The sequence below is a fragment of the Mus caroli genome, chromosome 9, assembly GCF_900094665.2.
Source record: "Mus caroli chromosome 9, CAROLI_EIJ_v1.1, whole genome shotgun sequence".
Classification (NCBI taxonomy): Eukaryota; Metazoa; Chordata; class Mammalia; order Rodentia; family Muridae; genus Mus; species Mus caroli.
In genome coordinates, this window is record NC_034578.1 from 41615788 (window position 1) to 41641011 (window position 25224).

At 42.4% G+C, this 25224-nt stretch overlaps 1 protein-coding gene across 1 annotated transcript; it reads right to left on the reverse strand.

The window, feature by feature from the left end:
* Positions 1 to 640: 640 nt before the first annotated feature.
* Arcn1 (archain 1) lies at positions 641 to 24842 on the reverse strand. The gene is made up of 10 exons (XM_021171931.1): positions 24678 to 24842; positions 18471 to 18734; positions 17573 to 17752; positions 17253 to 17458; positions 15813 to 15977; positions 10338 to 10503; positions 9467 to 9614; positions 8488 to 8596; positions 3896 to 4100; positions 641 to 2485 (listed from the first exon to the last, which is right to left on the reverse strand). The coding sequence occupies exons 1-10, from the start codon at positions 24678 to 24680 to the stop codon at positions 2396 to 2398; spliced, it is 1536 nt and encodes a 511-aa protein (XP_021027590.1). The 5' UTR covers positions 24681 to 24842; the 3' UTR covers positions 641 to 2395.
* Between the last annotated feature and the right edge of the window lie 382 nt (positions 24843 to 25224).

Genomic DNA, 25224 nt, shown 5'->3' on the forward strand with positions numbered 1-25224 from the left:
GGTGCTGGGATCAGGTTATGTTGCATGGAAAGCACTTTGCCAACTGAGCCATCTCTGCAGTTCCCACCCCCTTTTAATTTCCATTTTGTATTACCTTTTACTTGGGTGGGGTTGGGTTGTATTTGGAACTCATTAGAGAGACCAGGCTGGCCTCAAACTCATGGAGATGCACCTGCCTCTGCCTCCCACGTGCTGAGAGCACGGGCATACACTACCACGTTTGACAAGGCGCTGTGGCGTTTAAGGGGTAAGCACATTTCTAAAGCATCCCCCATCCCTTCCTATTCATTTACTCATCACTGTCTGACAAAGGGCAGGCTCCAGGATACTGCAGAATGATATCCTTTAAAAAATGCTTCATTTGACTGACTCTAAACTGCTAAAAATTGGAATACTCCAGACCTGGCAAAAGCTCTAAGAAGCCTTAATCCTACAAAAAAAAAACTCTGCTTTCGGGATTGAGTGTGTGTACTCAAACACACAACAGAGGCACAATACCTGGGAAACAGAGACAAGGCAATGAATACACTTGGATAGATTATTTTCTTTTAAAAAAACATAGCATTAATCTTTAATTTTAGATCCTATTACAGTATCATGAATCACCAGCAGACTTCAAAGTTAGAGTCCAGTAAACATCTCATTTTATAATACTCTTTTATTTGATTAAGAATTTGCCTTCGTTGTGTACATTGGAATGTTATATTCCCTATGTATTTTACAGGGTTACAAAATGTCTCTCATTTTAAATATTACCCCAAAAGTAATTTCAGAAAAAAAGTCTTGTGAAATTAAACTTGACTTTAAAAATCATAGGGACGAACAACTCTGAAATACAACTGGATTAATAAGATTTCTCGTCTACTTTACTACATGACAGACTTCCTATCCCAGTCCCCTTCCTCAGAAAACCTCATGTGAAAACGAAGCTAGAGATAAGGATTCTTCCCTGATGCAGTTTAGGGGAAAGGGAAAGGCTAGACATTTCTTTGGCAAGCCATCCCAGCCACAGCCTTCTGTGGGACTGCCCTGCTTCATGGATAGTATACTCTTGCCAGGGAAGGCAGGTGTTCAGAGGGAGATCTCTGCTCTGCAGCCACCTGACAGAATGGAGGTCATCTACTGCTTCCCATTACTACTGCAGCCTTCAGCAACTGATCGTCCACCCCGCCCAATTCAGTGCTTGGCAGGTGGGATTGGCTGATTCAGCCTCTATTGAAAAGGTAATAGATCAAAATGAGCTGAGAAACTCCTACAATTATTACATGATGACACCAAAAAGCCTGAGGAGGAGAAGAAAGGTTTTCAGAAACACGGACAGAGAGGGAGGTGGTAAGTGTCAGGTGAGATGGGGTATATCTGAGTAACCCCTCACTACACACCTGCCTCTCACAATGCTACCACTCAAATGGTGAAGATGGGGTCTCTCCAATGGTTTAGGGCTAATGAGAAAAGGCACAGACTCACTAGACTCATGGGAAGAGCATCTGGGAAGGGGAGGAGGTGGACACGCGGAATCTGAGTGGACTACAGTGCTTCAACTCAATCGCCCCACAGCACGGAGAGAACTCTAAGTTACGTAGGGAACCATAAGTCATGTAGGGAACTGTAAGTTGGGGTAGCATTAGCAGCATACATGATTTCCTGTGGAAATGGATGTAGCCATCTTATTCGGCATCTTGAAAAGGTGTGTACACATAAAAGCTGCTTCCCAGCTGGCTACCTTTAATAGTGACACAAATGGGATTCACAACACTGCCTGCAACTGGAAGGGCAGGGCTCACAGGGCGACTTCATAAAAAGATGGATCAATGGATGGATACAGGAGATCAAACAAGACAACCTTGTATTTCAAATTTTAGACTCTACATCCCTTAAGCAGTTCACTGGTACTGTCTAACGTCAAGAATGGGTTAGATAACCTTGTTCTCAGAGTGCTGAACACAATACTACAGACAGATGACCCCAGTGTGTGACTAAGTGTACTGAAAGAAAACAGAAAGCAAAGGGGTGTGAAAGACTCAAATCTATAGAGAAAACTTTTTAAAACAAAGTATGAAATATACCTATATTTAGGGCTTAAAATAAAGGGAGACTTAGGTGAAGGCAGAAGAGCTATTTACTGGGTCATTCCATTCCCTGGAGAGCTGGCTTCCTGCTGGCCAAAGAAATCAGCAGCCTTTCCCTTTATGTCAGTGTTATTTGTCAAAACTGTCTCTGTGACACCGCAACACTGGGTGTGAGTTGAGGGTCCTTGCGCGCAGAGAACGTGCACTGTATCAGAAAAGGGGGTGGGGACCTCCAATGGCTTGTAAATTTGGAAAACTCTTCAGCCACTTTTGGCTTCTTCTTTATTCATCTGAAATCCTTCCTTTTCAGCTCTCCCTTCTTGGTATTACAGGATTTCGTATTTGTCCACTAAGAAAGTGGTCTCCGTGGAAAACCTGACGGGGCTGTTTCCATCTACCTGGGTCACTTTGGTAACCTAGGACAACAAAGATAGGGGAAGGGGATAGGAAAAAAACAATGGTGAGTCTCTGAGATGTTAACTACATTTTCATCACAGAATATATCACATTCTCTAAAAGCAGCACTAAAAGTACCTTGGAAATACCACAAAGTACTCAGAGCTCATACATGTTACTTGTGGCATCATCTAATCTATCCTTTAGAGAAAATGACTGCTACAGTAAGACAGCAGCTGCCACAAAGTCAAAGCCAGAATGAGTCGCAAGGCTCACTCAGCCTGCCATATAAAACGCTGAAAAGCCAGACATTCTATAAGGATGATCAATTAACATTCTGATCTTAAATAAGCCTGCTACCTCTTCTGCATTACTTATTAAATCCATCTCACACCGGGCGTGGTGGCGCATGCCTTTAATCCCAGCACTTGGGAGCCAGAGGCAGTCGGATTTCTGAGTTTGAGGCCAGCCTGGTCTACAAAGTGAGTTCCAGGACAGCCAGGGCCATACAGAGAAACCCTGTCTCGAAAAACCAAAGGGAAAAAAAAAAAAAAATCCATCTCAGTCTCTTGTGTCCAGAGCCAGACTATGTTGCAAGATCTTTTTCTACATTTTATTTTATGTGTATGGGTGTCATGCATTCATGTTTATCGTTTTGTCTGGTGACAGCAAAAGCCAAATAAGCACTGGATCAGCTGGGACTGGAGTCACAGACACAGGAATCACAGGAATGCGAGTTGTCGTGTATACTACTAGTCAAACCTGGGTCCTCCGGAAGAGGAACTTTCTCTGTAGGGCAGGCTGGCCTCACACTCATAGAAATCTGAGAGCAGCAGGATGGCTCCGGAGGCACAGGTGCTTGCTTTGCTGCTGCGGAGGAGAGAACTGACTCCATTAATGTGTCCTCTGACCTCCACAAATGTGCTGGGACACACATGGTCCCACATATACACACAAAATTATCTTTTATGTGTGTGTATTTATGTGCCTGGTGCTTGCAGAGGTCAGAAGAGGGCATTGGATCCACTGGACCTGGAGTTCTGGATGTTCGTAAGCAACCATGTTGGTGCTGGGAACCATGCCAGGGTTCTCTGCAAGAACAGTAAAGGCTCTTTATCTGCTGAGCTTTCTGGACCCTTCAAACAGAAGATTTAAAAAAAAAAAAAAAAAAAAAAAAGAAGCAGCCCCTCAGAAGGCAGACCTCTATGAGTTGGAGGGACGCCTGGTCTACATAGCAAGTTCTAGGCCAGCCAGGGCTACATAAACAGACCCTGTTATAAAAGGGGGAAAAGAAAAGAAGTCTGGTGATTAAGTCAGAACTGCATCTGTAGAAGACTTCAGCTTTGATTTTTGCCTCGACATGAAACCGTGCTACCTATCAGACACTTGTCCTGCCTTCCCCATACCTGCCTTCTGTTACAACAGAGTACCTGTATGTTGCAGTAATTCTTTTTGGAGATGAAAGAAACTTGAACAGGGAAGAAGTCATTAGGCTGCCCAGGAATGCTGAACTCCAGGCTGCCACTCTTATTTTTGGCATCAATCACTGGCAGGCACCACTCCAACGTATTTCTCCGACTGTCATGTCGATATTCCCCATCGATCTCACCAATCACAGGCGCACCAACACCCGATCTGTCATGAGAAACAAGCACTCAGTGTAGCTGTCTAGAGCTCAGAGAACTCCAACAAGAAAAACCAAACTCAAATTTGGTAACATATTTCAAATTCTGCCTCAAATTTTCTAAAAATTATGCTGCTTGGTAACTTCAAGGATGGAAGTCATAACACCTTGGCTAAGGACATCACTTAATTCCCTTTGTAGAGAATGACAAACAGAAAAGGCATTTAGGATAAGGCTCTGGGGGCTGACTAGACCTAGGAGCTAGCAGGGAACTAAGACTGCAGATGTCTATGAAAATATTTTCATGCCGGTCGGTGGTGGCGCACACCTTTAATCCCAGCACTTGGGAGGCAGAGGCAGGCAGATTTCTGAGTTTGAGGCCAGCCTGGTCTACAAAAGTGAGTTCCATGACAGCCAGGGTTATACAGAGAAACCCTGTCTTGAAAAAAAAAAAAAAACCCAACCAAACAGACAAACAAAACCTTTCTTTGCAAAAATCATTAATGGGTTGCTAGCCTGTTAAGGACATTTAAAAAATTTATTTTATATTTATTGGTGTTTTGACTGTATATGTCAGTATGAGGGTGTTGTATCACTTGAAACAGGAGTTACAAATAGTTGTTAGCTGCCACATGAGTGCTAGGAATTGAACCCTGTCCTCTGGAAGAGCAGCCAGTGCTCTTAACCACTGAGCCATCTCTATAGCTCCCTGTAAAGGACTTTTTAACCATGAAACTCTTTAATAAATAACAATGATAAATAAAGCAGTTTGGCAGTAGGGGGAGATTTTATACACCAATAATAGAGGTAAACTCAATCTTTGAGAAGATTTGTTTCGAAAAAGAGTTCATAATGTTTCAAACCTTACTGAAGCCAATGCTAGTGGGTTGATCTGATTATAATATAGTGGATTTATTTGGTAAATGAAAAGTGAAAGCAAGCTGGGCAGTGGTGGCGCACGCCTTTAATCCCAGCACTTGGGAGGCAGAGGCAGGTAGATTTCTGAGTTTGAGGCCAGCTTGGTCTACAGAGTGAGTTCCAGGACAGCCAGGGCTACACAGAGAAACCCTGTCTTGAAAAAAACAAATAGAAAAAAAGAAAAAAGAAGAAAAGTGAAATCATGTCTACAAGGTGTGAGCAAAATAGACTGGAAAAAGAGATACATGGTTGTCTTTGGCTAGTCAGGATGTACTTTGCATTCCCACGAATGGCTGACAGGCAGTGTCACCTACTCCCACAGATTCTAAATTTACTCTTTTGTAGTTCACCAGTGACACTCAATGCTTACACTAGGTGCAGGGTAAATGAGGAAAACAAAGACTGAGCTAAGGGTGGCAAGAGACTTTAACTGTCTCCTATCAACTTTACAGTGCTCGCTCTTCCTCTGTGCTGTTCTGACTCTGACTTATGCTGGGGTAAAATATTTTTCAAAGATCTCTTCAGGCCACTGCAAAGTTGAAGGAAGACACAGGAAACCACCACAGCCATAATTATAGAGTAGACAGACCTAAAAACGGTGGCATTCCAAAAATAGTGTAGGAAAATAAATCTCAACAAACAAAGTCCACCCGTCAGCAGTCAAGTTCTACCACTGTTCAAGGCAGCTATTTATTGTTCTGAAGGAACAACTGGAAGGAAGACAGTCACCCTATTATTTTACTTTTTTCTAATTAGGGTCTTTTTGTATAACATAGGCTTGAAACCAGAACTCTCCTGCCTCTCAAGGGCTGGAACTATAGGTGTGCTGGCTAATCCTATTAATGGGAATATTGGCATGGTGGTTTGAATTAAAAAAAAAAATGGCCCCATAAGCCCATAGGGAGGTGGCACTATTATGAGGTGTGGCCTCGTTGGAGTAGATGTGGCCTTTTTGGAGGAAGTGTGTCACTGGGGGGATGGACTTTTGAGGTTTCAGGAGCTAAAGCCAGGCCAAGTGGCTCACTGTTCCTGCTGCCTGATGATCTGAATGTAGAACTCTTAGCTATCTCTCCAGCACCATGTCTGCTTGCTTGCCACCATACTTCCTGCCATGACAATAATGTACTAAACCTCTGAACCTGTAAACCAGCCTCAATTAAATGTTTTCCTTTATAAGGGGCTCGAGAGATGGCTCAGAGGTTAAGAGCACCACCATCTGCTCTTCCAGAGGTCCTGAGTTCAATACCCATTAACCACGTGGTGGCTCACAACCAACTATATTGAGATCTGGTGCCCTCTTCTAGCCTGAAAGTAGACATGCAGAGAGAATGCTGTAATTTTACATAATTTTTTAAAGAAATGCTTTCTTTTTTTTTTTTTTTTAAAGCTGTCATGGTATCTCTCCAGAGTAATAAGACAATGGTAATATAGCATATTTTAAAAAGCAGAAATAAGGTCAGGTGGTGGTGGAGCACACCCTTAATCCCAGCATTTGGGAGGTAGAAACAAGTGGATCTCTATGAGTTTGAGGCCAGCCTGGTCTACAGAGAGAGTTCCAGGACAGCCAGGGCTACACAGAGAAACCCTGTCTCTGAAAAAAAAAAAAAAACAGAGAGAGAGAGAGATAAAGAAAGAAAGAAAAAGAAAAACCCAGAAATAAGCATGACTAAATTTAGACTTGGCCAAGATAAATCCCTCAGTAATCAAAGGAAACAAAACTAGAAATAAAGTATTATTTTGTTGCATATAAAATTATTTTGTTGCCGGGCGTGGTGGCGCACGCCTTTAATCCCAGCACTCGGGAGGCAGAGGCAGGCAGATTTCTGAGTTCGAGGCCAGCCTGGTCTACAAAGTGAGTTCCAGGACAGCCAGGGCTATACAGAGAAACCCTGTCTCGAAAAAACAAAAAAACAAAACAAACAAAAAAAATTATTTTGTTTCAATAAAAGTTGAGGCATATAACAATAGGAATACTCTGGGGCTCATAATTAAAGCCTGTATTGCCTAAGGCAGGGCTGAGGATGAAGGTAAAAGCTGAAGCAGTAACAGTGCGCACTCTACTGGAGACACATGGTATCCCAGAGGACCTTGAGAATATGCCAGTGAAATACACAAGACATCATTGGAAGGACCTGGAACTCAAGCTCAGAGGATCCTTCTGCTTTGGTCATCCAAGGGCTGGGATTAGTGTGTAAGCCACCACACCCAGGTTGACATACGTGTTTCTCTTGCCAGTGCTGACAGTTTCCCAGGTGTATACATGTCAAAACTTACTGCACTGCATGCTTCCTGTCAATCAAAATGTAAAGCTTCTAGAAAACTTAATGAAACTGATGTAGGCATACTGTATTCAAAACACACTCCTCCCTTCAGAGAAAGAGAAGGGAAAGCACAGGCTGGCAGACTAAGCTTCTCTGAAACGTGCAAAAGAAGTCTGACTGGAAATGGGCTCATCCTCCTGGCCTTGGGAAGACTACAGAGTGAGTGAGTGAGGCCTAACTCAAGAAAGCAGCTCTGCACTACAATTCATTTGTCTTGGTTTCAAAGTACATTCCACCCCTTTCAAAATGTACAGCTCAAAAAAAAAAAAAAAAAAAGGAAAATTAAGAGACAGAGGAAGGTGGATCTCGGAATTCAGACCAGCCAGGGTTACATAGTGAGACCATTTCAAAAAATTCATCCTAACCATCCCAACAAAAAAACAAGTCAGAGTATAGAGCTAACAAAGTATATGTGCACTGACAACTGCATGCTGTCTATGAGGTCACAGGACACTTTCCCCACCTGCCCCTTTCCCATCAGTACTTTACTCTCTACCTCTGGATTTCTATTCAAAAAGGATACCCTTTTCTAGAAAGCCGTATGTGTCTGCCTTCTTTTACATTAGGCATGATCCCCACCCCACCTCCTTTCTCCCTCAAAACACGGTCACACAGAGCCCAGGATCAAAGTTCTGATCCTCTTGTCTCTACCTTCCAAGTGCTAGAATTATAGGCCTATGTCACCATACCAGGCTTCACAACTGGTTTTTATTTTTTAGTCAACTAATTATTTTTGTTTTCCAAAACTGGGTTTGTGTAGCCCTGGAACTTGCTCTGTAGACCAAGCTGCCTTCAAACTCAAGAGAGCCTCTGCTTCCAGAGTGATGCACAACTGGTATTTACGAAAAAGGACTATCAGTTATGCCTAGTGCTTCAGATCTATAATCCTAGCTACTCTTGATATTAAAGGGCGGTCTGGGCCACATTGTGAAACTGTCTCAAAACAGGTACAAAGAGGACAGGGAACATAGCTCAGTGGTAGAGCTCTGGCTGTGTTTAAGCCTCTAGGTTTAATCAGTATTACCTCGGGGAAGAAAATAAGCCAACATTTCAGAATGGATATACGGTGAGGTATTGCCTCAAAAATTCATCTCCAAGCCCCAGGAACCAGCTCTACAAATTAACCCAAGGTAAGGATTATTAAGAGACTTTCACTTACGGGAGTGGGATAGTGATGACCACATCATTGAGCTCTAAATTATCTTCCTGTAGTTCGTACTCTATGTTGACATCACAGCCGTTTCCACTTTCCGAAGGCCAGCAATTAACTGAGAAGGAAAACAAGGCCATCAACACCTGAGCTTTAGAAAAAGAGTGGAACTGTTTCTTGGCCTTTGAGCTAAGATCAAGAGTATGGAAGAATAGAAATACAGCTGACCGCCGCCAGGCAGTGGTGGAGCACACCTTTAATCATAGCGCTTGGGAGGCAGAGGCAGGCAGATTTCTGAGTTCAAGGCCAGCCTGGTCTACAGAGTGAGTTCCAGGATAGCCAGGGCTACACAGAGAAACCCTGTCTCAAAAAACCAACAAAACAAAACAAAACAAACAAACAAAAAAAAAAAAGAAGAAGAAGAAAAGAAGTACAGCTGACCAACAAATCTATAGCATCCTACATAAAACTATACACTGGTGGCTCAAAACCATCTGTAATTCCAGCTCCAGGGGATCTGATGACTTCTTCTGGCCTTCACAGGCACCTATTCATAGGTGGCATACACTCATTCAAAGACACATACACTTTTAAAAAATTAAAACAATTAATTCAAATATACAAAATAATAGCATCAATTCCACTTTGCCAAAAAGAACTTGCTATGGTAATGAAGATAAGAGAATACCCATCACAGCTTGGCATAGTGGCGCACGCCTTTAATCCCAGCACTCGGGAGGCAGAGGCAGGAGGATTTCTGAGTTCGAGGCCAGCCTGGTCTACAAAATGAGTTCCAGGACAGCCAGGGCTATACAGAGAAACCCTGTCTCAAAAAAATCACACACACACACACACACACACACACACACACACACACACACACAAGAATACCCATCACAGATACAGAGAAACCCTGTCTCAAAAAAATCACACACACACACACACACACACACACACACACACAAGAATACCCATCACAGATACCTACTTGTCAAAGGAATAAAAGATTCCTCTGTTGTTTGTAGTCTCCACTTTAGTACCCCTACATCACTGTTGACTGGAAATGACTTCTCTGGGTTTTTCAAGCCAATGAGAGACTCTGCAGTAAAAAGTTTTTTATCCACATTTGGATGCGTCTGGAATGAGAAAAGAAGAAAGCCTGAAGTTCAGAGTGACAAGTGAAGGGGCCAGGCAAGATGGCTCAGTAGGTAAAGGCTCTTGCTTCTAAGCAATAACCTGAGCTGGGACCCCAAAAGAGAACCAACACTGGAAAGTTACCCTCTGCCCTCTGTATATATAACACGGCACATGCATGCCCATATAGACATATATACACACACATATAAAACACAGACACACACAGAATAAATAAATAAATAAATAAACAAACTGAATTTATAAAAAGAAGAAAGAAGCTGAAAATGTAGCTCAGTGGACAAAGAACTTGCCTATCATATATGTGGCTCTGGATTCAACTGCCTACAGTCCTAGCTCTCTGAAGTAGAGAATCAGACAATTATTAGTTCAAGGTCATATTCTGTTACAGAGTGAGTCTGAGGCCAGCCTGACCTATGTGAGACCTTGTCTCAACTATTGCACATCAAGGGAGGGAGACAGGGAGACTAACAGGAAATAAACCCCTCTGGGTATACATGGTGGATAAATAGGGTTCCTAATAAATTATATATATATATTAAATTTTGTGGAAAGATTTGCCTTCTATAGAGACTTGGCTAAGGCTATAGTTGAGCCTTGCTCGAACAAAAGCCTGTATTCAACTTCAAAGTACTGCAAAAATCAAACAGAAAATCCAGAACAGGAACTATGCTAGTACTCGGTATAAAAAAGCCCCTGCATACCTGTAGCTGCACCCCTTTCTTATCTTCATTTTCTACATGAAGACGAATCCGGCCAAATTTGTCATCTGAGATCCTAAGCATGATCATGCCATGCAACTCCATATTCTGTAATCCTCCATCTCTCCCACAGGTTAGTGTGATCTTCTCTTCAATCTTCATGTGCACACTACACAACAAAAGTAAATCAGTATGTCAGGAAAGTAGTAACCAGGATGGAGATGGGAGTTATGTTGGTAGTGTTTGTCTAGCATCATGGAGCACTGAGTGTCCCAGAGCTCCACATAAAACCAGGTATAACGGTACTGCCACACTCGGTGTGTGGACTTGGGAGGTAGGATTGGGAGGAGAATCAGGAGGACTTCAGTCCATCTTTGGCTCATAGTGAGCTGAAGGTCAATATGAACCACAAGAGACCCTGCCCTTAAAAAGAAAGAGAAGGGGCTAGACAGATGGCTCAGCTGTTAGAACACATACTACTACGAATACCAGGTAGCAGTGAGAAAAAAATAAAGAAAACCTTCAACATGAAAACCATATTAAGTAGACATGGAAGCCATGGATCTAAAGCAGGAGGATTCCCACAAATCTCAGCATGGGCTCCTACAGTGAGTGCCACATTTCAAGAAAGAAGGAAACAAAGAAAGAAAGAAGACAGTAATGTCTAAACTTACATTGTAAGCAAATTTAAAAAACAAAAGCCAGGTGTAGTAGTATACCTTTTAAATCCCAGCACTTAGGAGGCAGATGAGGTGGATCTCTGTGAGTTCAAGACCAGCCTGTTCTACATAGCAAGTTCTATGCAGTGTTTGTCTCAAAGCCAAAAAAAAACCCCAAAAACCAAAAAACCACGTTTTTGCTTTTTTGTTCTTTTTTCCGAGACAGGGTTTCTCTGTATAGCCCTGGCTGTCCTGGAACTCACTTTGTAGACCAGGCTGGCCTCGAACTCAGAAATCCGCCTGCCTCCCAAGTGCTGGGATACCACGCCCGGCTTTTTTTTTTTTTTTTTTTTTTTTTTTTTGGTTTTTCGAGACAGGGTTTCTCTGTATAGCACTGGCTGTCCTGGAACTCAAAGAGGAATTTCTGAGTTCGAGGCCAGCCTGGTCTACAGAGTGAGTTCCAGGACAGCCAGGGATACACAGAGAAACCCTGTCTTGAAAAACCAAAAAAAAAAAAAGAAGAGGAATTTCAACATAGATACTCTGTAAAAATAGACAATGCTTCCCCTAGAAGATATGTTTTATTAAAGAAAATCTCTGTGCCAGGTATGAGATATAAGGCCTCCAAACAACACAAGTTATTGTCTCTGCTCTTGTCTGCGCACCTTAACTAGATGCTAAGACGACTGTTGAAGATACAACTCACTTTGCTTGCAGGACATAGGGAAATTGGTGGATCTGACCTGGAGACTTCTTCCCTGTTGGCTTAGCTTTCAGTGCTGGAAGATAGATCCTATGCAGCCACTGGGGAGGAAAGATATATGGCCTTACCAAGTACTAACCCTGAATCCTGTACTAGTGTCCTCCCAGGCAAGGTAGGACCAATGGTGCAACAGGGGCCTGTAGGTTATAGGAGGAGAACCTACTGCTTTCCAGTTTGATCTGAGGCCTACACTTCACAAGAAAGATTTCAGTACGTAAGATTTCAGTACATAAGCCTAGTTAAAGTCCATGGTTTGGGATGCCACAGGCCTTAGTGGAAAACTTACTGTTATTTTGCTAAATGGGTATATCACTACACTGCTTCCTAAATATTTATGTTTATACACAGATTAGCATTGCTCCCAATCTTGCCCAGGATAGATATACAGCTTATAAATATTATAACTGAGTTGTGTGTTCTTTGCACAGGCTCATTGGGGTTGGTGATTTACACAACAAAGCACTATTTACTATTTACTCATTATCTATAATTTAACAGAAAAATGCAACTGGAAATTATATCTAATTGTGGTGGTTTGAATGAGAATGGCCTCCAAAGGCCATTGAATATTTGGTTCCCAGCTGGTGGAATGTTTAGGAAGAATTAGGAGGTTTAGCTTTTTGGAGGTGTGACCTTAGTTGGAGGAGGTGTGTCACTGGGGGTTGGCTTTGAGGGTTCAGAAGCCCACATCAAGCCTAGGCTCTTTCTCTTTGCCTGCTGTCTGAGGATCAGAAGGTAAACTCTCTACAACTGCTCTAGCACCATGCCTGCCTGCCACAATGCTCCCGTCAATGATGATTATAAACTAACTCCAAAACTATGAGAACTCACAATTAAATGCTTTCTTGTCCTGATCATGGTGGGTTTTTTGTTTTTTTTTAACAGCACTAGAACACAACTAAGATATAAATATATGTCTGCTTTGTATAAAGATTTTTAAGAGGTAAGCCACAAGTTTTTACTCCCCTGTATACTACAGATTATCCTATTCCCTCAGAAAAATGTCCAAAACGTATTAATATTGGTTGTCTCCACCATATGAAACTTACATAGTTGAGAAGATTTTTATACATTTAAAAAAGTTTTTTACTATAGAGATTAGAAATACATAAGAAAAAATAAGGCTACTGCTTTAGTAAGTAAATCTACACAAATTCTGTAATAGAAACATATGTCTATATAAATGTGGTGTGCCTACATGTATGTTTGGTGCCTGCAAACACCAGAGAAGAGGGCACTGGATTCTCCAGAGCTAGAGTTACAGATGGCTGTGATTCACCATGAGGGTGCTGGGAACTGAACTTGGGTCCTCTAGAAAAGCAGCCAGTCAGTGCTCTTAACCGCTTAGCCATCTTCCTAGCTCGAGAATTGTTTTGAAGCTAGGTAAACTACAGTGACTACAAAGAATATATTTTGCTATTTTTTGTTTGTTTGTTTGTTTGCCTTTTTGTTTTTTGTCTCAGCTTCTTAGTTCCTTCCCAAAACAAAGACACCAGACTCAAAATCAAAAGTTCGGGCTGGTGAGATGGCTCAGTGGGTAAGAGCACCCGACTGCTCTTCCGAAGGTCCGAGGTTCAAATCCCAGCAACCACATGGTGGCTCACAACCATCTGTAATGATATCTGGCGCCCTCTTCTGGAGTGTCTGAAGACAGCTGCAGTGTACTTATATATAATAAAAATAAATAAATCTTTAAAAAAAAAAACACAAAAGTTCAAATCTTAGAAATGTAGGGCCCCATTTTACCTTTTACAAGAGTTCATTCTGTGCTGAAGGTAACTTCACCACTTAGGGTCTTGAGAATAAGAATTTCTATGTGATGGTGTTTAAAAGTATGAAGCCTTCATTGGTCAAGAACACATTCTGGCCAGGCAGTGGTGGCACACGCCTTTAATCCCAGCACTTGGGAGGCAGAGGCAGGCAGATTTCTGAGTCCAGCCTGGTCTACAAAGTGAGTTCCAGGAAGCCAGGACTACACAGAGAAACCCTGTTTCCAAAAAAAACAAAAACAAACAAACAAACAAAAAGAACCTTGGATGGCAATGGTGGCACACATGGGAGGCAGAGGCAGGCAGATTTTTGAGTTTGAGGCCAGCTTGGTCTACAGAGTGAGTTCCAGGTCAGCCAGGACTTCACAGAGAAGCCCTGTCTCGAAAAACCAACCAACCAACCAAACACATTCTGCTCTTACAGATGACCTAAGTTCAGCTCCCTGGACCCATGTGGAGTGAGCTCACAACAGCTTTTAACTCCAGTGCCAAGGGATTCCAATGCCCACTTTTGGCTTCTGTGGACACCTGCATTCGTACATGCACAAGACCCATAAATGCAACACGTAAGGTAGAGAATAAGTAAACACATCTTTTTTTTTTTTGGCATGGGGACTGGAAAGATGGCTCAGTAGTTACAGAGTACTGGCTGTTCTTCCAAAGGACCTGGGTTCAATTCCCAGCACTCATATGGCAGTTCACAACTGTCTGTGACTCCAGTTCCAGGGGATCTGATGCCCTCACACAGACATACATACAGGCAGAACACCAATGCACTTAAAATACAAATAAATAAAATTTTTTTTAAAAAAAGCATGAAACCTCAGCTTTTCTCAAAATAACCAAAATAGCACAAGTAATTTAGTGAGTGAAGCGATTTATCCAGATATAACTGTTCATTTCTAACAAAACAGAACACACGAAAGAGTAAACAGTCCACTTTTATGCACACCTGATAGTGGTATCCTCCCAGACTCATCTTTCAGTTGGCCTCCGAACTATCAATAACTGTAGGTCTGGGTTTAAGGGCAAGAAATCTGCATCTTGATTATATGAACTTGATTAACCTATTGCTTAAAAATGCCACCCACCGACCTGAGATAAAAGACAAATTGAATTACACTACATTCAAAGACATAAAATTTAGCATGTTAATTTGCTTTGAGGACCTTCACAAATGTTATACTAAAGATTGACTTTCCTTTATAGTTTTAAGGAGAAAAAGACAGGACAAAATATGGGTTAATGGAGCTCTAGCGCTATAAATCGAGGGTTTTCTTTGACCTAGGCTTTCATATAACTGAGGCTGACCTTGAACTCCAGATCTTCCAGTCTCTACCTCCCAAATGCTGGGATCACGGCTATGTTCCACCATGCCATGCTTAAGAGGCAAGTTACACAACAGGCATAAAGCTACTTTTCCTAAATTAGCCAATAAAAGGCAAGTTTTAAACTTCATAGGAAATAGATGGCTGAGTTCCCAATGATACTTAAAAGTGGATAAAAAAATATTGTAAGTCAATATCTGGATTACGCACTAAATAAAAATTTTAAATCAGTAACGTTAAAAGGCACCAAAACATGAGGCTGGAATGTACACAGCTCAGAGGTAAACAGTGTGCTCAGCATACGAAAGGTTCTGGGTTAGATCCCTAGCACAAAAATAAGTAAATACATAAATAAGCAAGAACTGATAGAATTTAAAGACAACTTTAAGGGCTGGAGAGATGGTACAGTAGTTGAGACCACACACTGCTCTTCCAGAGGAGAATACCAGTACCCACACAAGTAGCTCAAAACCACCTGTAACTCCAACTCCTGGGAGATCTAATACTTTGGTCTCTTCAGGCATCTGTACTCTACAGAGCTCCACACGGATATACATGAACTAAAAATAATAAAAATACCCAGATGTGGTAGCACATACCTTTGATTCTAGCATTTGAGAGGCAGAGGCAGGAGGATCTCTTGTGAATTTGAGGCCAACCTAATCTACACAGTTGAGTTCCAGCTGAGCCTGAGCTACATAGTGAGATCCTGTCTTAAAGAAAAACAAAACAACAACTTTTTTTTAAAAGATGGTTTAAAAGAATTGTGCCGGACGTGGTGGCGCACGCCTTTAATCCCAGCACTTGGGAGGCAGAGGCAGGCGAATTTCTGAGTTCGAGGCCAGCCTAGTCTACAAAGTGAGTTCCAGGACAGCCAGGGCTATACAGAGAAACCCTGTCTCGAAAAACCAAAAAAAAAAAAAATTGTATTATTTGTTCTTGAAGAAGTCATTGCTTACCTTTCCATATTAATAGGTGGAGCATGCACTTTGGTTGCTTCTGAGGTACGTTTTCCCATATTAGAAGACATAATAGTTTCACCTTCAGATTTCAATTTGTCCACAAAGTTATCTACTTCCTTTCCTTTAGCTCCAAGTTTCAAAGCCTTGCTGGGGCCTGAAGGTCTAAGTGGAAGAATACAAAACAAGTAAATATGTGATTAAAAAAAAACAAAACAAAAAAACAAAACCACAAACTTTAATTAATACTACAAAGAAAGCTTTCTCTGAAGGAATGTGAAGATCTTAGGTGAAAACCTGTTTCCTAGTGTTGGTGGACAACTACAACACTGATAGTGTAATATAAACTTGCACAAATGGATAGCTACTATTAATATCAAAGTATCAAGTACACAAATATAAAAGCTATAATTTTATAGTCATAAATGGTCTGATGGAAACATGGCATTTTCCATTTAGATAAATGTGACTATGCACAAAAAACAAATTTTGCATATACCTTCAGCAGCCACAGATTCTTCTGAAACATTAAGACTAAAAAACCAAGCCGGGCAGTGGTGGCACACATCACTAATCCCAGCACTTGGGAGGCAGAGGCAGGAAGATTTCTGAGTTTGAGGCCAGCCTGGTCTACAGAGTGAGTTCTAGGACAGCCAGGGCTACACAGAGAAACCCTGCCTCAAAAAACAAACAAACAAACAAACAACAACAAAGACTAAAAAAATCTGGGGTTAGAGAGATAGCTCAGGTCAAGAGCAACTTGTTCTTGAAGAGGTTCCAGGTTCTGTTCCCAGCACCAACATGGTGGCTCACAATCATCTCTAGCTCCAGTTCTGAATGTACTCTCCTGACTTCTCTGGGCACCAGGCACCCACGTGGTACACACATACTTGCAGGCATACACACAAAATTTAAAAATAAACAAAACAAAACCAAAAACCTGATTATTCTAAGAGCACCTGTGGCTCTTGACGAGAACTTGGGTCTAGTTCCCAGTACCCATAAGGCTCCTCGCACCTGTGTATTACTATGTTCCAGGTGACCTGACACACTCCTCTGGCTTCTCAGAGGCACAAATACAATGAACATATATACTCACAGTCAGGGAAGATATACCCATAAAATAATAAATATTTAAAAAGAAAAATTCATATTCCACAAACAGTTAAATACTCCCCCACTTCACCAATTAAGACCACTGTCATAGAAATGAAGAAATCATGGCATAATTTGTAGAATTCTTTTATAAATGGAAAAATAACATAGATATCTCCTTTATTCCTGTCTTTTATATATCTAAATTTAGTATCACAGCTTACATCATTAAGTCCCTCATTATTTAAGTTAGCTTAGAAATCAAATATCTCTCTCATGAGGCACACACATATAGAGCCTTCCTCTGCATCCTAGGTTGCTGGTAATACACACACGAGACAATACCTGGCTGGTGCAGGCGCCACTTTTGGTTTATCAGTTTCAATGATAGTCTCTGTGATCATGGCTGCTGTGCTGCCTCCAGACACTGCAGAACTACCAAATCCGCCAAATCCTGGTGCTTTTTTCCCCTGTCTCTCTGCATCTCTTCGGGCCTGTTGTAATTCCTTTGCTTTACGCCGCATCTCAGCCTTAGCTTCCCGTTCTTGAGTCTATGGAAAGACACTTGTTTATAGCTTTCAGTACAGCCTACATTAGCAAGTAAAAGCAGGAAAACCAGATTAATGAAAGCTAACAGAAAGACACTCAACTTGGCAGTCACTTACCTCTCTGACTGCTCGGAATACTTTCTCCTCGTGAGAGTCCATTTCTGTGAAGGTTCTGATCTGTGCCAGGTTAACATTCTCCCGGTATCCCAGGGCAACAATTTCATCAAAAGCAAAAATCAAATCAAAACAGTGCTCAGATATTTCATTTTCCTCTAAGGCTCGGCAATATTCAGGGATCTAATTACAGATAGTAACAGACAACAAGATTAAGAATTTCATAGCAGCTATGTTTCTAAGTCTTTTAAATACAAATTTCAAAAACAATGAATTTTAGCATTTGGGAGGTGTAAGCTCACAGTCATCTTTGGCTACACAGCATGGTTAAATTAAAGCTAGCCTGGGCTAAATGAAATCTTGTCTCACAAAGATCCCAATCACTAAAGCAATGGGGTCGGAGAGAAGATGGCTCAGTGGCTAACAGTATAAACTGTTTTTCCAGAGGACTTGGGTTCAATTCCCACCATCCCCATGATAACACAGAAATACACAACAGGGTGGGGGGGGCCAAACAAATTTCAGAAACACAGACATACTAAACTACTTAAGAACTGAGATGTGAAAGAATGAGTCTGCATTCTCCTTTGGAATACTTATAGCCTAGGAAGGAACCCAACAAGTGTCTGCTGAATGAAAGAAATGCTGAAGAGGATTGTGTGTGCTCAGCCACAGTGCTTGTATAGAATGCATAAGGCACTGCAAAATAAATAAAGGAAAAAAAAAAAAGCAAGCAAGCAAGCAGGGAGGCAGACAGGCATTAAAAGAAATGAGTTGCATGGATAAGTTGTTGAGATGTGTACGAGGGTTCACAAACTGATCATATCAGCTATATTAGAGTCAAACCTACTTTCAATAAAGAACGTAATACAAATGTAATCCAGTATTACAGGTCTCTTACCACCCTTGAGAAGAGCCTTAAAGTCTCCAAATCTTCTAAGATATTGCTGTTCTTTGTAGTGATCAATACCATGTACAGTTTCTCCATAGGTTGGTACACATATCTTACACTCTCTGTTTCAACAAAAGTATGTTGTTTTCCAGTGTTCATGAGTTTTGGGAAAGCTGCTAATAAGCCTTCAATCCGAGTTCGGGTCATCTCCACGAACTGTCGAGAAACAATAGCCTTTCCCGCTTTCGTGCAGACTGCTGCTGCCAACAGCACCTGCCAAGAACATACACATAAATAAGTACCCCTTACTTAGTTTTTACATTTGTTTTCTCAGCACCTCAGGAGAGCTTCCATAGCATAGCACATTAGCACATTCAGTGACATTACATTGTCTTTCAAACAATACTTCATTGTTTCTTTAATTACTGCATGCAATTTATAAGACAAAGGTAGAAGAAAATGAAGCAATTATTCCATAGTATACCTAAAGCTATGTGTGTATGTTTGTATATGTGTGTGTGTGTATGTGTGTTTGTGTGTGTGGTTCCACCACCAGCACTACACACAAGAACGCATGGAGTTATTTTTTCCAAAGTGCATACTTATATTATTACTTATATTGGTTGACTGATTGTGAGACTCTGTGGGAGTGCCCATGTGTGTAGAAGCCAGAGGACAACTTGAGGGGAGTCAGTTCTCTCCGTCTACTATGAATTGAATTCAGGTTGTCAGGCAGGTGGCAACTATCTTCACCAGGTGAGCGTCTCAGCAACCGTACACACGTTATTGATTAGTCAATTATGACTCAGAGCTGGGTTGCACTCTGCTTTGGCACAACCATTGACAACAGATCAAGCATTTTCTTTAAAAAGGGTAGAGATTTCCATGTCAAAACAGAAGCCTGATGAGGCAGATAAAAGGTTTTTAAGAGCTCACCAGAGTTTAATTCTACCACTCAGGACACTAAAGCTCGAGTTCTAGCTTAGGATATATACCTGTCTCATTCTAGCTTAGGATATATACCTGTCTCAGAAAAAGGAAACAAAGTATTGAATAGGAAGTCCCCAGCTTCCTTTTTGTTTTTACTGTAGGCCATTAAGTCTGAGTTGATCTGCCTTTGAGCAGCCAAGGGTTCCATCCCACTCACTCTTCTAGATATGCAAACAAGCTGTGAAGTGGAAATTCTACAGGCCTGCTGTTTCACCTAAGTTTTGACATCCATCGAGCAATGACTAAGACCCAACGACCTTCTGATAGCTTCAATTTATTTAACAAAACAAATGCAGGAGGAGGAGGAAGATCTTCAAATACCAATGAGAGGAGTAGGAAGGCTAAACAGTGTTGGGGGGGTGGTGGTTGTTTTTATTTGGTTTTTGGAGAAAGAGTTTCTCTGTGTAGCCCTAGTTGTCCTAGAACTCCATCACTCTAGACCATACAGGCCTCAAATTCAGCAATCTTCCTACCTCCACCTCTCAAGTGTTAGGACTTCTGGTTTAAGCAGTGTTCTAACAGCCTCTTCAGTATAGAGATCCAAGCGTTCATACGCACAAGCAACAACAAGGAAACATGACACATCTGGCAAGACTCACTGTTAGGATGTAGTCTCTTAAACCCTACTTGTCAAATGTCTCAATTTTATGGAAACCTGTCCATTACAGATGGAGAGCTTGAAAAACAAAAGTCAGTTAATTTGAATAAATATCCTCACAGTGGAGACACTCTACCTCCCAGTACTGGAGAATGAACCCAGGCCTCTAACATAATAGGCAAGCATGTTATATATCCCCAGCATTTTGTCTTAAGTTTCATCTTATTTTATGTTAGTTTGGGGTCTTCCTAAATCTTCAAATCTTCTTTTTGCCTCAGCTTCCAAAACAGTTGTATTACAGATGTGCATCCATTCAGTTTCAATGTTTTGTTATCTGTACAGGAGGCCACAGCATCCAAAGACAATGCACAGTACCAGCACTGGGAAGGTAAAGGAAGGATGAGAACTCAAGGTCATCGTAAAGTTGGGTGTTGGTAGTATATATCTTTAATCCCAGCACTGGAGACACAGAAGCTGGTGGATCTCTGTGAGTTTGAGGACAGCATTATCTACAGAGTGAGTTCAGGACAGCCAGGGCTACACAGGATAAGGAAAGGAATAAGGAGGGGAGGGAAAGGGGAAAGGAAAGGAGGGAAGAGGAGGTGAGAGGTTAGCTAGTTAGGGTATCTGGGAGAGAATTACCACCATACTTGTTTTTAAGCAGAAGAATAAAACAGTTCAACTGAGCCAGGGGTGCACACTTTTAGTCCCAGCACTCGGGAGACAAAGGCAGGTAGAGTTCTCTGTGAGTCCAAAACTAGTCTGGTCTATATATCAGGTTCCAGGATAGCCAGGGCTACCTAGAGAGATTCTGTCTATAACAAAATGAAACAACCCCACTGACCTTAATACTTTATATTGTAAAGTGTTTCATCTATATCTAACACAAATAAATTCCCTCCACCAAACAGATTTTTTTTCTGATTTAAGTGAACATTGCATTTTTCTCATATGAAATCTCAAGAGCTAATACTGTTCCACTTCCTAAATAAGAACCAAAGTTTAAAAAAGGCTAGATTTAAAGGAAATAACAGAATTTGCCTACATCTCTGAGTCTATCAACTCTATACTGAATTTATTTTATCCAGGGCCATGTACATGGTGTATTACCACTACATCTTCAGCCTTTGATTTTGTTGTTCTGTTTTGCTTTTTTTGAGAGTTCTCCTTATGTAGTTGAGATTGGCCTGTAACTTTTTATTCTCCTGCCTCTGTTTCCTGAATGCTGAGATAACCTATATGTACCACAATGTCAGGGCTGCATGAGTTACTGAAAGCCTGTTATCACACTGGATGCTCTCTGATTATAAAGACACATAGCTGGGTCTGGAAGGGCGGCTCAGTGGTTAAGAATACTAGCTACCTTTCCGACCACCAGGGCTCCCTTCCCAGTGTCCACATGGTAGTTCACAGCTCTCTGTAACGCCACGTCTAGGTCTCCAATAACCCTCTTCTGGCTTTTCCTTCTCCTGGCCTTTACAGGCACTAGCTATGCACATGATATAGACATACATGCAGACAAAACATCCATATGTGTAACATAAATTTAAGAAGAAAAAAAAAAACACTGACATTTTGATCAGAAGCAGCCTAATTACTAACAATACAAGACAAAAAATAAGATATTGTAATATAAGGCATTATATACTTAGAAACTTAAAGAGAGTGAACAGAGGAGAAAAGATTACCTCTGATAAAAGAAATAACATTTGATTAATTCAGGGATTGAATACATAAAGATAGGACAGCAGGATATGGTAATCCCTGCCTTTAACTCCAGCACTCAAGAGGCAGAGACTGGTGAATCACTTGTCAGTTTGAGGCCAGTCTGGTCTACACTGTGAGTGCCAGACCAGCCAGGGTTATATAGAGACCCTGTCCCAAAACAAACAACAACAAAAAAATCAGCAGGATAAAAACAGTACCTCAAGTAGGAAAACTCTGATACTCTATTTTAGTCATTTCATTAACCAGATATAAGCAAATAAGATTCCCAAAGCAGGATCAAAGTTCCCAATACTGAATGTAAAGAAACCTCAAAACACCTAGGACATAAGTCACAAGGTCCATATACAGCCTCCAGTCACTAATATACCTGGAAAGATCATCTCTGAACAAGGTAAATTTATCCTGTGCAAAATTAATACTTATCTTCTTAAATGCCTCAACATACTAATGCTTCACTTCATATTCACATTCAATGAAGTTTAACAACTACTGAAGTAGAAAGTATATTAAAAGGCAAATTCTCGCCGGGCAGTGGTGGCGCACACCTTTGATCCCAGCAATCGACAGGCAGAGGCAGGTGGATTTCTGAGTTCGAGGCCAGCCTGGTCTACAGAGTGAGTTCCAGGACAGCCAGAGCTACATAGAGAAACCCTGTCTTGGGTGTGTGTCTGTGTGTGTATGTGTTAGGTAGATTCTCCTACCACAATTTTCATTCGGGTCTCATACATAGCCCTGGCTGGCCTGACACTCACTATGTGGACCAGGTGAACTCCTGGAGAGCTTCCAGTGGAATTATAGGGATGCCACCATGCCTAACAATAGTTCATCAGTCAAGAGCACATTCTGCTCTTGCAGAGAACCTGGGTTTGACCACTAGCACTCACACAGAAATGCACAACCACGGGTAACTCCTGATGCCCTTTCTGCCTTCCTTCAGGTACCAGGCATGCATGTAATGCACATATACACACATAGGCAAAACATTAATATACATGATAGTTTTAACAGTTAATTTTAAAAAAATGAGTAACTACAACTCTCAAGGTTTTTTGCCAGCTAGTGCTGGCACATGCCTTTAATCCCAGCATGTGGGAGGCATAGATAGGTGGATCTCCCTAAGGCCAGTTCAAGGCCAGCCTAGACAACAGAGTGAGTACCAGGATAGCAAGGACTGTTACACAGAGAAATCGTGTCTTTAAAAAAAATTTTTTTTTGAAATCTTATATTCTTTGAAGAAAACAGAGATTCAGATCCCAGCACCCACCTGGTGGGCAGCTCACAACCATTTCTAATTCCAGTTGGAAGTTACTCCAATACTCTCTTCTGGCTTCTGCAAGCACCAGACACACATGTCATGGTACATATATACACATCCAGGCAAAACACTAATACACAGAAAATAAACAAATCTTTAAAAAAAGGACTGGGGAGTTTGCCTTGCTCTACTAAAGAAACAAATGTTATTTAAAAGGGGGCGGGGAGGCAGGCTGAGAAAGTGGTTAGTCCTCTGTAAGCATGGGGATCTGGATCTGAACCCTATCACTTACACAAAAAGCCAGCCATGCAGCCATGCTGCAAATGCCTATAGCCTCAGCACTGGAGGTCAGAGACAGGTAAATCCTGGGATAGTTCAAACAGCAAGCTTCTAGTTCAGCATAGCAGAGAGCAAGAGAAGATACCCAAACCTATACCACACCCCACACACACATACTCACAATCTGTAAGTCTCACTATCCTATAAGTCTATAGACTTTTAAGCATTTGAAAACTTCTCAGTAGGTAAAGATGTCTGCCATCATAGTAAGTCTATTTACTATCTTCTTAATTAAGAACAATGTTCTATAGATAAGCAAATTTTAGAAATGGGTGGTATCACAGGACTAATTATCAAGTTTACTCAAATATAAACTAGTTAAAAAAATGCTTGGCGACGGGCGGTGGTGGCGCACGCCTTTAATCCCAGCACTCGGGAGGCAGAGGCAGGCGGATTTCTGAGTTCGAGGCCAGCCTGGTCTACAAAGTGAGTTCCAGGACAGCCAGGGCTATACAGAGAAACCCTGTCTCGAAAAACCAAAAAAAAAAAAAAGTTAAGTTACTAGATCGCTGGACCGAGGATCTCCTCTTATTCAGGAATATTCAGATTTCAGTCGATAAAGGAGGATCTGGTGGAGTCAATTCTGCTTTCTCCTACCCTCACCTACAATAATCTCTCCTATCTTGGTAACAGATGAGTTCATAGAGAAATAAGCTCCGATGGCACCAGAGTCCCCAAGCACAAACCACCTCTCCTATTCCACACAACAGCTGTGATTACAGTAAGCCACACTCCTGTCACTCCACCTAAACGGTCGGTCCCTTAAAGACAGAAGTCCTGTGCTGTCACTCCGTTTCTCTACGTTCTATATACACTCTGCACCAGCCTCGCTGCCAAAGACACGTACGCGCTACCCTAGCACAGGGTAGCTACGGGGACACCCGGGTCCCTCAAACGGGCGCCCGAAGTTACCATTTCCGCACTGCCTCTACTTCCCCCTTTCAATTAAGAGGAGGAGAAGGTGGAGGAGGTTGAAGAAAAGCTTTGAGACGTGGTGACAGGAGGACGAGAAGCGGCGGACAGGCCCAGCCTTCCAGCCTTGCGGTCCCGGAGCTCGCAGGGAACCGGCGGGACCTGAGGACGGAAGGCCCACGCGACAACCACCAGCCCGGGTGGGTCGGAGTGGCGGGCGGGCGGGCGGACGTGGCGGCGCTGCCGGCGGAGGCCGGGTGGGCGCGGCAGCTCTCGCTCTAGGACTCCGAGAGGCCGTGCCAAGCCCGGGCCGACAGCAGGGCTCCGGGCGCGGCTCCTGCGGTCCCGGCCCAGCCGGCGAGGACGTGGCGAGCGAACCCAGCTCGGTGCTTACCATGGTGAGGCCGCAGGTGGGGCGCGCCGCGCTCTGGCTCTGCAGGGACTCGGGCTGCTGCCCAGAGATGCGGAGCTCTGGCCGCTCCGGACCTGCCGCCCCTGACAGGAGCCTCCGCCGCTTCGCCTCTTGCCAAGATGGCGGCCCCAAGCCACGTCTCCAACCGGAAACGGCGCGGGTCAAAGGGCGGGGGGCGGGGCCGACAGGCAGCGTCTACCCAGTAAGCTCCGAAGCCAGGAAACTCAGTCCTCCGTTAGCCCAGGATTTGCAGGGAGTATGGCTAGAATTGTGGAGCGTCATCCCTCTGTCCTTTCTTTCTCTTCGCCTGCGTTTATTTGGTGCTGCTTCTTAAAGTTCGTAAAACCACTCAATGGAATATATAAAATAATTTGTGACCATGAGGAACTAGTATCCAGAATGCATAAAGTCTAGAACTCTCGTAATAAAGCCGGCATGGTGTCCCCTCACCTGTAATCAATCCCACGTAAGTTAGGAACTGAGGAGGAAGACCAAAAATTGTCCAGCCGGGCACACGCCTTTAATCCCA

Bases quoted from the DNA above. Each gene is read 5' to 3' on its own strand.
- Arcn1 (XM_021171931.1), bottom strand. The intron at 4,101-8,487 runs GTAAGTGAAAGT...TTCTCATGACAG, and splicing joins GTCATCACTATCCCACTCCC to ATCGGGTGTTGGTGCGCCTG. The intron at 2,486-3,895 runs GTACTCTGTTGT...TTGTTGTCCTAG, and splicing joins AGAATTACTGCAACATACAG to GTTACCAAAGTGACCCAGGT.